General features: G+C 37.7%; 1 protein-coding gene across 1 annotated transcript in view; it reads right to left on the bottom strand.

Annotated features, from left to right (window-relative positions):
- LOC126967757 (ubiquitin carboxyl-terminal hydrolase 32-like) overlaps positions 1–13,473 on the bottom strand; it is a 32,460-nt gene extending 18,987 nt beyond the window's left edge. The window contains exons 1-5 of the mRNA XM_050812474.1: positions 13,274–13,473; positions 12,959–13,193; positions 12,534–12,852; positions 5,573–5,801; positions 68–342 (exon numbers count right to left, since the gene is read on the bottom strand). Coding sequence (XP_050668431.1) covers positions 68–342; positions 5,573–5,801; positions 12,534–12,852; positions 12,959–13,193; positions 13,274–13,331 — 1,116 coding nt within the window. The 5' untranslated portion in view covers positions 13,332–13,473. The remainder of the gene's footprint in view (positions 1–67; positions 343–5,572; positions 5,802–12,533; positions 12,853–12,958; positions 13,194–13,273) is intronic.
- Positions 13,474–13,953: the final 480 nt, after the last annotated feature.

The following is a 13,953-nucleotide window of genomic DNA, read 5'->3' on the forward strand; positions in this document are numbered from 1 at the left end:
TCATTATATATATATAGAAGATATATAAAACATACGGCGATCAACTAACCGACCGTAATCAGTTTACCTGAGATAGTATAATCATTTCGGTATCACCACTACGTCCCAGTTGGAAGAGCGGCTTTCGTTCCTGTCTGGGCGTGGCCAGTTCATCCTTGAGGTGCTGTAGCGTGTCGTGAGGGTCGAAGCTCCCCTCGAGGTGGTCGTCACAGGGGGTGGAACACCGGGAGCCCTGGCAGCCGCGGGCTTCGTTGGCAACGCAGCACAGGATCTCCACCATAGCCGCCAGTTCTGCGTTGTTGAGGACGCCGTCGCGGTCCACATCGAACACTTTGAAGCAGACTGTAAAAATCAAAAGAATAATGAGCTATCTTGGTTTGAGTTAATACGTGATTTTTTTGGGTGTATCTACTCTACGAAAAGAAAATTTCTGTATGCCAGCGAAAAATGGAAAGGAGTATTCTTGGGTTAAGGATCCGTAAAATTAGTAACAAAAAAATAAGAAGAAAGACAAAAATAGTAGATGCACAGAAAAGAATAAGGCTCCTTAAATGGCACTGGGCAGGACATATTTGTAGGATGGAAAATAATAGATGGACGAAGCGCTTAACAAAGTGGGTACCTAGAGAGGAAAAAAGGGAGATCACGTAAGAGATGGAGAGACATCTTCAACAACAGATGTGGATCCCATTGGATGCGGACGGCACGGGAAAGAGATGTTTGGAAGGATTAAGGAGAGGCCTACGCTACAGAAGCGACTACTACTTTTAAATATTTATAAAATTACAGTTAACTAGTTTAATAACCTATTAAATTAATTTAAAATCATATATTATGTATATAGTTCAAACTAGAGTAAGATGTAAAATATAGCTGTAGTAGAAAAATAAAGACTATTTTTATTTTATTAATTGATACATGAATTAATATATAATAGCTCGGCAAAAAGGTGTTTAGCGTCGTATTCCGGCGATCTTGACCAGATCGTCAGTCCATCTTGTGGGAAAGCCCCCCACCACTGCGTCTCCCGGTACGTGGTGGCCATTCGAGGACTTTTCTGCCCCACCCACTGGCACTTCAATTTCGCAATCATTTGACCTATGTCGGTGTGACTTTAGTTTTCCTACGGATCTCCTCATTTCTGATTCATCGAATTATAACATAGAAAAAGACTATGTTTGTTCATTATTACTTACAATACTTTGCTAACTCCTATGTTTTTTCCGCAAATTCAAATGGATTCAGATCATACACTGCAGGTTCAGTGATCATCTGGCTCCCTCATGTTGGAAAAATTATTTGAATCGTAGTTAATGTTGCAAAATATATCTACACATACATAATACCTAATAATGTTACGTATGTGACTGATAAAAGAAATAATAATGAATCCGTTTTACACGTGCACACATGATTCTGAAGAATAGGTCATTGTGATTTATGAATCATTAAAAATTCTATGGGCGGAGATGAGCAAGCCAGCTACGTCTGGACAGGACCGAATAGTAGTGATAGAGGGGGTGATTAACTTCTAAGAACAACAAATGTTATTGTACTAGACCTAGTGGTTTTTTAGTTAGTATAACCTTTTATTCTTGATAATGTTATGTATGTACATAGGCACATAACTTAATATGCTAGAAACTGTCATAACCATAATGTTAACATCAGGATTAGACAAACTTATAATGCCTACTACTCGGCAAGTCGAGTTAGTAAGTCTTTTGTGGGACGATGTATATGCTTTTACAACAAGATCCCAATTTCACAATTATTATTAAAAAACGTTTGTGCGACAAAGGCTACTTCTATAACATAAGTGACTTTCTTAATGAAACCACAGATTGGGAATGGAGCGATCGCCCACAGGATATTAAATAATAAGTTTAATTGAACGATATTACTTTGTCACCACATTTTTTATGTAAAAAAGTAGCCTGGATAGTTTCTTCTCATATCGGAGGCATACTATTTATCACATCCTATTTTGAATAAATATATTTGAATTTTAATTTAAACATTTTCTCTAACTGGCGTGGTGAGGACGAAGTAGCACGGATCGAAGAGCACGATATTACTGTGACGTACTACGTGAGGTACGAGGAAAAGAAAGAACAATTATTAAGAGTTGTTTGAATTGTTAATTTATTATTAACAATGACCGTGGGGACGCTATGACGAGATAATTGAATAAGTGTTTCTTTGTAGGACACCGAAGGGGGGGGGGGGGGGGGGGCCGAGAGAGTGACGGTACGTTGATTCGATCCTAGCTGGACTAAATATAAGACTAATGTTATATTATTAAACTAGCTGACCCGGCAAACATTTTGCCATATTTAAATTTTTTTCAGAGTTAAACCGTTCTTGGACATTGCAATATTACTTTATTACCCGAAAATTAAAGATTTTTTCTAAAATAAACGTAGCCGTAGAGTAACTTACTCCATATTTCATAAGCTATCTGCGAATGAGAGTCCCTTCAAAATCGGTCCAACCTTTCAGAGATTAGCCGGAACAAACAGACAGACAGACAGACAAAACTTGTATAAAAATGTTATTTTGGTGTACATACCGTATATACAGTATGTCCCAAAGTTATGGGACATGAAGGGAAAACAGACAATCCAACTTTATTTATATGTATAGATGCATAGATAATAATTAATACTTAATAGATCTGTCGAAAGACAATACCCATGTCCAGTAACTATAAAACATCATTCTTAAAAGTAATATTTTTTCAGAAAAAATTTAATATAAATGTTTGAAGAATTTTAGGTTATTTTGGGTTAAAAAATGACCTTCCATACATATAGACAAAGCACGTCATACGTAATTGGAGCCGAAATATGGCAAATGACACCATAATAACCTTTAACTGCTGTCTTAGATAAATTTCTGCGTTTACTCTAGTTCTTTAAAATATTATTGGTCAATAGGCAGCAATGTAAACACTTTTTAACTTAGGCTGATTCTTTTGATTTTTTTCTCTTTTATGCGTTGTTAACGTATTATTTGAGCACTTTTTTAAAGAACACTTAGACTTGGTGCTTGACACACGACTAAGGAGAAAAGTGTCCGTACATTGTCCTTAAGCAGACTTTGGCGTTCCCCTATCAGACTGCGAATGATATGTCCATATGTATAGAACATCATTGGGGTTAACTGTTAATTGTTTTAATGTAATTGTTCCCGTTTCGCAGCTCAAACATACTTGTCTGTAATTGCTGGAGCAAGACAACAGGTTTAAATCATTTAAAATCCATGATAACGGCATTCAACAACAGAAATACGATGCGGTACGGATGCTAACTGGGCACTGTCGCCTAACACATCAGTGCAGATTTTGCCTTGAGGCTGTTGAAACGCCTCTGGATCTCCTCTGCAATTGCGGCCCACTAATGCATATGCGTAGCACCATTCTTGGCGACTACAGCCTGCTTCCAGGTGCTGTTTGTAATACCTACTCGCGTTAAGTTTTGCGGTTCGTAAATGCGGCAGGGCTTGACAACGAGCTATAAGTCTGAGTGGTGAACACAATAGTTCAATTCTGGAAGCGGTGGAGACTAGGCAAATATTCACCCTCTCCAAATAAGTAATAAATAAAAAGCATTTTTATTTAATTGCCTTTATCTTCGTTTCTAAAGATTGTTTTAAAGGTCGATTTATTTTTATTTATTTATTTATTATAATTTCAATTATACACTAACATAACAGAGTAAACCTAATGCGTTTATGTTGTTGTTCATAAAAATAACTACAATATGTCAAATTAATAGGTACTAGTAATATTTTAAAATTAATGAGTTGTTTTCTTCCACTTATATTTTTAATGGAAGAGTAGGACACTTGGTGTAAAGTTATCGGTACCACCTACCATTCTCCTGCAACACCAGAGCATTCACAAGTGTTTTTGCCGGGCTTTGAGGCAGTCCTCAAAGTACACATACATATGCAGAAGATACAATGAGGCGACGCGACGTCTCGAGAGCCGTTAACAGAGCACTGGATCCCCGACAAATGGTTCAAGACGGTACTTGCATGCACGAGATGACAGCAAGTTATTATGACTACCTGTTTCTTTGAATCCAATTCCGCTTTACCTTCGTGATAACCGCGGAATCGACAATCGGTCGAGACCCAGTTTTCCGATACTAAGTAACGCTTATAAGGATAATGTTGATTGTTAATGTTCTTTTTCACACGCAAACTTGAATCTTTTGGGTGTAAAGCAACAAGGTCCATATTAACTTATTCCGCGACCTTCTTAAGATAGGATTTGAAATGAAATATAAGTTAAATCCCGACACTGGTCGACGATTTGCGCCGATTGGCTTTTTTTTCAGGTTTATCGTTGACCGATGACAGTATTTTGTATAACCAATGTCTGTTCTTCTTTATATTTTTTATCATTTTACGACATCACTCTATTTGCAGTCATTTCTGGTCATCCATTAAATCATGCGGCATAAAGTGAAAAGCTTTCGAACCTTCAGGTGTACATGCGAAGTTTTCATGCAATACCTAAGACCAGGGGTGCTCAAACGGTCGATCGCGAACGACAGGTCGATCGCGAGTGCTTTTGAGTCGATCTCGAGAAAGAAATGTGATATAGAACTATTCACAGATTTTGTTTTAGGTTACTAAAATCGGTAATTTCCGAACTATCTTATGAAAAGTATGCTCAGGACATGCAGTGTCATGCAGATTCAACATCCAAAGTCACTCTTTAGTTAAGTTTAGAACTCTAGACACTAGAACGCGTTTGTTTTTGAAGAACTAATAAACTCGCAATTTGGAATAATTATGAGTTGTTTCATTCATATTTTAGAGCAGCAAAACTAATATCTTTGTCATCGTGACACTCTACATAGACGACAATCCTTCATCACACATACTTGATGCCTCTCAGAGTCGATCAATCGTAGTCTAAAAATTTTGAGGTAGATCGCGAGCAGTTCAAGTTTGAGCACCCCTGCCTAAGACAGTACGAATTTGCCATGTGATTTTAAGAGTGACAGGGTTGTATGCATGCATACAGTTCGCCCCCATTACATACTTTATCATTTATCCAGCGCATGTGCGCTGCATAAATGCATATAGCCCACTGATCTGTATAAATACCACTGGACAGGTTCCATACCTTTCACAGCAAATTTTTTGTGCCTATTTGAAGCGTCACTCGCGAGTGGCGCCTTTGACGTATAATACAGATGGCTGCAAAGGAACGTACAATACCTACTCTGAAGAATTTTTACATTTTGAATTAATTTCGTTCGTTTTCCGTGTTATTTATACTTCAAGAATCACACCACCACCACCACCATCTATCGATGTTTGCTGATGTTGTTATCACTAGTTTTAGTACCGCAGACTCTCGCTGCACGGCCAACAGCGCCAAAATGGCGAATATCAAACAGGCACAAAAGCACTTTTGACAAGTAGAGGTTAGTGATATAGCCTGATATATAATTGGCGCAAGTTTCAAGAATACTTCACGATTCTTGTAGAAACAGGCTTAGAAAAAGAAGTTAAGAGCATATAATATAATCTATTGTGACTGTTCTCTTACACTTGAGTCGCTCGGTGCGCGGGCCTCGCGCTGCGGCACTCAGCCCACAGCACAACTCCTTGAAGTCCAGGTGTGCGTCGCGGTTGTCGTCGAAAGCCAGGAACAGGCCGGGTAATGCGGCTGGAGGCATCGCAGGGCCCAATAACGCCCGCACACCCGCCGCGTCCACTTCGCCTGATGCCGACGCCGCGCGCAATCGCCAGAACCATCGCTCCAGCTCAACGATATCCTGGACCACAAACGATTGTCAGCTTGATGTGTTAACGAGCGCTGCCATGTCATGAACGGCAATAACATATCCCAATTAATTATTACATTTAACTTCTGTTAATATTTTAATACTATTTAATATAATTATCACTATGATTAGAAATAACTATAATAGCATATTATAATATTAGGATCTTTAGTTAACTTGATTCGTGTAAGTTGTAACTGTTAGTTGGTACTACAGTAGTGCCAACTAACAGTTGGTAGCATCATCACGGTGACGGTCGTGCCCTATAAAAGCCAGAGCGCTAAGTTCGAGTGGACATTACTTATTGTGAATTCAAATGGTTAACGCTGCCCAAATTGTATTGAGTCGGTTATTATAATAATTGTTAGTGGAAACTGTCAATTTATATATATACATACAAAGTCACCTGATGTTGAGTGATCGAAGCCGCTCACATTCTCTTGCAACCAGAGGAATCAGATTTTTTAAAGGTACCCATGTCGTATCGTCTCAAGTACTGCACATAGAAGCTCATTCCACAGCCTGGTCGTACGTGGAAGAAAGTTCCTTGAAAACAGCACTGTAGAGGAACGCTAAACATCCAGATGTTGGGGATGATGTCCTTATTTGTGGCATGTCGTGCGAAGGTGGAATTCGGCGACAAGTATCAAGTCAAAAAGCTTTTCGGAACCCCCAGCGACGTCTATACGCAACGGCAAGTTATCTTGCCATTCACAAAGCTATGGGTCCCCAACAATTCGAGCAGCTCTGCGTTGCACGCCGTCAAATGGTTCGAGCTGATACTGGTGGTAGCGACAGACTAGAGATGACAGCAATACTCCGTTTGTGGCCGGACCTGCGCTTTAGTAGAGCGCTAGAATGTTGGCCGGCATGAAGTATTGCCGGGGTCTATTAATGACGCCCAGCTTCTTCCAAGCCAGTTTGGCTTTGCCTTCCAAATGACCACGGAATTGGAAATCACTTGAGATTTCGAGATTCCTATACTAGGCGAAGCTTTAAGGGAAGTGTTGTTTAAGAGCAGTGACATGACAAATTTGGCTGTTTTTGTAGTTCATTTTACCCCATATTCTCTCACGAGAGGACTCGAAGGAAGACACAAGTTTCTTCCGTCACTGGTGGACGATTTCCCGAGAGAGACCTGCATGGCCCGTGTTAACGGCATCTCCAGTACTGTCGTCTGCATAGCAATATATGTTGAAGGCGTCCTACATATCATTGACATGGAGAAGAAACAGTGTAGGTGTGCACATAGACTTGGGGAACTCCAGCGTTCACGGGCTTCGGGTTCGAGCAATAACCGTCGACAACGACCCCTATGCTGTCCCCAGTGAGGAAGCTGGTGGTCCACTTGCATAAACCCCCAGGAAGCCCAATTAATGGAAGTTTTGAGAGGAGGGCCTTGTGCCATACACGATCAAAGGTCTTTGCTATGTCCAGACTTGCCCCTATGGCCTTCTTCCTTGCTTTTCATAGCCTTCGTCCATCTATGTGTTAGATATCCAGAGGATCGTCCACCGACCGACCATGGCAAAAGCCGTACTGTCAGTCGTTGATCAGCTGGTGACCAAGTATACCAAGAGCTGGAGGTAATAGCGATAGGGTTTTTGACGATGATTTGCCGGATCCACACGAGTCTGACGTCGTCAGACGGCAGTAAATGTGAAAGCATTATTGTGTTTGGCAATGAAAGGCGCCGAATGTACTGAAATTTCGAGCGAGCAGACAATTTTAATAATTTATTTATCTGCTGTGTGCTCTTATCAGCCTTCGATCAAATACTTGAAATGGGCGAAATTATGTCACATTTACTATCAACTTCGAGAAATGTTATCAGTAGTAATACGACACGAACAACATTGTAGTTTAACTCTGTGATTTTGAAGTTCGAATCCTTGTATTTGTTTTCAATCCCCGTATTTATCAAAGTATATTTTGTGTTTACTTGACAAAAGACTTTACTTACTGTAAAGCGTTAGTTGTGTTATATTTAGCGCTTCTGTTGGGCAGTTCTTAGAGAACATTGTACCAGCTACTTGTTCTAGTTTCGGTAAAAATGGTATATTCGTGTTATTTTGAGGCCTAGGACTCTATCTATACTCTATACTAGACGAGGCCTTCAGGAGTCCTAGTCTGTGGCAGCTATTTGTATCTTTTTATTAATCATAAAAATCCAAAGATATTTATTTTACCCAAAAAATTTCCACAAAGTACCACTTTTTTTATGAAAATAAGGGACGAGACGAGCAGGACGTTCAGCTGATGGTAATTGATACGCCCTACCCATTACAATGCAGTGCCGCTCAGGATTCTTGAAAAACCCAAAAATTTTGCGCGGCACTACAATTGCGCTCGTCGCCTTGAGACATAAGACGTTAAGTCCCATTTGCCCCGTAATTTCACATTTCACTAGCTACGGCGCCCTTCAGAACGAAACACATTAACGTTTACACATTACTGCTACACGGCAGAAATAGGCGCTGTTGTAGTACCCATAATCTAGCCGGCTTCTTGTGCAAAGTAGCCTCCCACTGGTAAATATGGGTATGTCAAAATTAAACAAAAACCGAAAGTTTACCTAATGCAGTTAATGGCAAAACTTAATATCTACTTGGATAACAACTGGAAAGAAAAACTCAGCAAAACATTAATACTAATAGCCTTGTTCCGTTACACGAAGTCAATTTTTCTTATTATGCGGCACCATTTGGCTCGTTCTCTGTGACCGAAGAACGTAGAGACTTTTTCAGAGTATTCGCATGATGTTGGTACGTTACAGTAGCAGGCCAAAAACTAGAAAGAGTGCGCTAATACAAATATTTAGGTACGCGGTTAAATGAGAAGTGTAATAGCGACTAGGAAATTAAGACCAGAATTGAAGTGGCTCGAAGCTGTTTAGTAAAATTAAAAAAATACTTTGCAACCGCGGTCTTAAGATTTCCTTTCGCACTCGTTTACTACGTTGTTAAATCTGGCCCATACTTCTATACTATAGGTTCTCAACGTGGGCGATGACGCCCCCTTGTGGGCGTTTGAGACTTTCGAGGGGGCAGTAGAAGACCCAGAGAAAATAAGGGGGCATTGAGATGGCGCAGATGGGGCGTGGGTAGATTAAAAAATATAATCTAAAAAGGCAAAAAAATACACGAAAATACTCAGAAAAAAACATATTCTCAAAGTGGGCGGTGAGGAAAATAAGATTGAGAAACTATACGGATGTGAGGCGTGGACTACTAAAGACCCTAGGAAACGTATAGAAGGTTTCTTTTGTGGTCATATAGACGTAATATGTTGGCCATTTGTTGGAAACCATCAAGATGAGGAAAGTCGCATATTTGGGCACGTACTTAGGTAAGAGATGTACGAACTCATACAACTCATCATGATGGGAAAAGTTGCAGGAAGAAGAGGCGTAGGTCCCAGAAATGTCTTGACAATAGACAATTGCAGAAGTCTGATATAATATTTTCACATAAACTTAGAGGTTATGTGTATACAAAATATGTTGTAGAGCGTTTTATTACCTACAACTTTGCCATTTAACTTTTTGCCATAGGACTTGTAGTTTTGCCGAAAATCGAGATAAACTATTTTTTACCCTAAAACACCTCAGAATTATTATATTTCAGTAATTTATTTATCCTCTCATTTTTGTTATATTCTCGTCCTTTTCCAATGGGTTTCACCCTACTATTATTTTTTTTGGTTTAAAAAATTATCGACCCTGGTCTAAAAAGCTAGTTGAAAGCAATATTTTTAGTTTAAGAACAGGATTTGAAACATTTTTATTTATTTACAAATCTTACGTCTAGCCTTACAGGAGTATTCCTAATGCGCTAGTGTAACATTCACCTTAAAAAATAATGTAACATGATTATTTTATCTCATATATCTGGGCACCATAACTTTCCGTACTACATTCGCAAAGCCTTATCATAGCATAGCAATCTAAGATTATTTGAAGTGTCTTATTTAAACTGTAAGTAATTACATACAATAATTATTTGATAAACATAGCCGTGATACTATACTGCAGTAGCAATCAATATGGAATTCTAATAAAGGAGTAATTTTCCTTCAAATACCTAGTGCGGTTGTTAAGATATGTTACACATAAAAATGTATTTGTCTGTTAGGGATCCATACCTATCTAAAAAGGAAAAAATGAAACCATCCTAGGATGACTGTGTTGTCCGTCCGTCTGTCTGTCAAGACCGTTTATCTGGGGAACGCGTGGAGGTATCGAGTTTAAATTAAAATGATATACTCAAGTCAAGAGTTTATTCAAGGTGTGAAATAATCACACTTCTGAGTTAACGTGAAAAAAATATACTGGCGTACATGCCGCATATTTCGACACTCTCAAAATTTATAGAGTATTTATTTTCCGTTGACCTAGAACTGATATTTCTCAAGTAATAATACCATTTTAAACCTTGTTACTTACTTTTTTAACCTATTTATGTCATGTAATACTGTTTGTTTTCCTAATAAAATAAAATAAATAAACTACAAGTATAGAGAAAAGTCGGAAAACTATACGACAAAGATAAGATAGGGTCTATAAGCAAAGAAGGTTTTGCTTGAAAAGGCTTCATTGACACAAGCTCAAACATATTTTTATGGTGTAATGTTGTCATGATGTTTTCTAATGTATGATGAATAATTTTACCAGTGGGAGGCCCTTTGCACAGGAAGCCGGCTAGATTATGGGTACCACAACGGCGCCTATTTCTACCGTGAAGCAGTAATGTGTAGGCACCTGAAGGGCGCCGTAGCTAGTGAAATTACTGGGCAATTTGGCAACCTGTATAGCCAACTGGTTAGCGATCCTACCTACTAAGCTAAAGGTCCCGGGTTGGAATCCCGGTAGGTGCAAGCATATATATGATGAATATAGATGTTTGTTTCCGAGTCATGGATGTTTAAATGTCTTTATGTATGATTATATGAATATATGTATGTTTAAGTAAGTATATTGTATTAAATTATCATTGTGTTGTAGCCCATAACACAGGCTATACATATATGCTTAACTTGGGGCAAGATAATTTGTATAAAAAGTGTGTCAATATAATAAAAAAAAAATGAGACTTAACATCTTATGTATCAAGGTGACTAGCGCAATTGTAGTGCCACTCAGAAGTTTTGGGTTTTTCAACAATCCTGAATGGCATTGCATTGTAATGGGTAGGGTGTATCAATTACAATCAGCTGAATGTCCTGCCCGTACCCTTACTTGCATAAAAAAAAAGAATAAAAACAACCATTTCCTTTATTATAAGCATAGCTAAGTTCTTAATTTCTTTGTTCACATGGTCACATCTCCAGAAATGAAGGATGGAATGAGCGCTTGATAATGCAGGGCCAGATGGAGGGGAAAGAGGGAGAGAATGTTCACCCACTTGATAATACGGATCTACTCAAAGCAGTGAGCCAGACACCTGTGGTGGAGTGCTCCCACAATGCTATAAACCGAGAAAAAGTGGAGGGAGGGAGTCAGTGCGATTGAAAACTAAGGAGACCAATGAGGACTAATGTTCAAAATAACTAGCCTTAGCTTTAATCAAGACCTTAGATCTGGTCACTAATCTATGGATTTATACACTGAATCCATGGTAAATTTTAATGTTGCTTGTTATAGAGATTATTTAAACAACTTAATGTAAGCACATAGTCTAAAACTATATAAATGTCAAAAAATTACTTTTCTTATTGAGTTTACTGCCACTTTATAAAGGGTTGAGCTAATGAGAAGTGGTAAGAAACCCATTGCCACTCTTTGAAATCAATGTTTAAACTTTCATCATTTTACAAATCTTTTAAAAAGAGAATTGCTGAGAGGTTTTACAACATTATCAAAAACAGCCTCTAGATGCAATTGAGCTCAAGTCTTCACTCCATTTTGACTAAAATTAAGCTTTTTAAGTGAAAAGGATATTTTTGAAATTTTCACCTATGTATCGGGACAGCAACATTTTCATCAAGCCACACTGTTTTAACTGTAAGGATTGATTCAGGGCATGTCCTGTATATGAATGATGAGCACCAAGCTTTGACAATTTACAAAAAAGTGTTCTACCTTCATTTCTGATGATGGAGGATGAAATGGAGGAGTTAGGAGGCAAAATTTGGCATTAACAGCCTTTTTTGTTCCAAGAGCACACAGCCATCCTGATCTTTGTAATTTTAATGTTTTTTGACAAAGGCTATGTTTGTATATCTATAGAAAGGATCTGTATGAACATACATCTGATATACCTAGCTTATGAAATGTCTTAAAGATACCAATGGCCTTGGTACCCCCTAAGTGAGAGACAATCAATGCAATTTTGTAATTTTTAAAACTCCATTTAGTTATTGTGATTTAATATAAGCCAAAAAATATATATGAAATGGCGGGAAATATGCTTTAAACTTCAAACATATGAGTGTTTCAGATTTGAGTTAAAAAATAAATAAATTAGAAGATTTAAGATATACCACTGGAAATCTTGAATATAAACCAATGTTTTTCTAACCTTTTTGTTTTAATACAGTTATTAATATGTTGTAATGTACCTACTCAAATACCAATAAAAATCAGCCTGTTACAGTGGTGAGGACAAAACAAGTTTACATAAGGGTAGCCTGATAGTATATATGATCATCATGACCCATACTCTTGTATTATTTGATTTAGATTAAAGTATATATATATATATAATAGATAAGAAATAAACATACCCTTTCCTCTAAATGTGTTACACCAGCAAGACTCTGATAGAATGTTGGGGTCTCTAAGTCGTAGGGATGACTCTCCCTGTTATAGAGAAGCCACTTGGACAGAACAGTTGCATCCTTGTGGATCAGCAACCAAGAGCGGAATTGCTCAAATGTCACTTTGTCTCCAGAACCAAACAGACTAGTCAGTATCTCTCCACTCTTAAGCGCTTTGGCAGCAGAAAGGGATATATTCTCTAAGTGCAGAACTCTTGCAAAATCTCTCTTGTACATATAAATCCCATTATCACTTTGATTGTTGACATACAAAGTCCACAAGAATCTACAACAATGATATCCATTAAAATATAATACTGCTTATATTGTACCAGATATTTTCATAAAACTTAGAGAAAAATCGTATTGGAATAAATTAGCAATTTTCTCACTTAATTTTTTCTTCAATATTTCCTTTAGTAAGTACAACGACACCGCAGAGTAGGTCTCTGAAGGTAATTCCTCGTTTGGTTCCTCCGCAAGCCTGGTAAAGCCACTCCGCCACTTCATGTGGGACTCCGTCGCTGAGTACATCATGTACAAACGCCTCAAAGCTCAGAGCTATACCGTTTGCACCTGCACACCTCTTAAATGCCTCTCGTATACGTCTTAACTCACTATCAGACACTGTAATTCAACAACACAATGAGAATTAAGAGGTAAACCATTAGCAAAATATAATCCTCACGTAAACAAACATCACGTACATCGCTTTGTTGCATCTTCATATGATATAAAACTAAGTTTAGAATCTCTAACACCCATAATCACATCATTTATAAGACAATTGAGGAAGTTCGTGGTCCTGAGAAATTTAATTAAAAACGCAAATTATTTCAAATATTACATTCGCAAGCTACTTTATTTTACAGGCGACTTTTCTTTTCAGTTTTGACTTTTGACTAGTTCACACTTCATCACAATTATTCACATTTCACAGCAGCTGACAAAATGACAATAGACAGTGACACACTGTTACTTAGAATAATAATTCTAAGCACTGTTTTAATCTTAGAATATTATCGCAAATTATTCTAAGGTTTTAAATGGTTATAAAGCGACACCTGTCTTTCGACATGAGACCGGCATCTTGAGAAATTTCACATTTTTATTTATCTATCGTATTACATATTTTGATATAAAAAGTAGGTCAACTTAGCATCTAAAAAAACCACAAAGGTTAACAACTAATGCTAATAACACTTAATAATACATTACAACTTAAGCTATAAATTAAATTTAAGAATAGTGAAAATATTTTTAGAGACATAAAAATGAATAAATATGTAGGTAACACCCAATAATATCAATTAATACAAATGTCTAATATCTAACTTGTAACGGAATACCTTCGTAGCATTATAGATCGTAGAAATATTAATCGTGC

This window comes from Leptidea sinapis, chromosome 1, assembly GCF_905404315.1.
Source record: "Leptidea sinapis chromosome 1, ilLepSina1.1, whole genome shotgun sequence".
In the NCBI taxonomy this organism is placed as follows: domain Eukaryota; kingdom Metazoa; phylum Arthropoda; class Insecta; order Lepidoptera; family Pieridae; genus Leptidea; species Leptidea sinapis.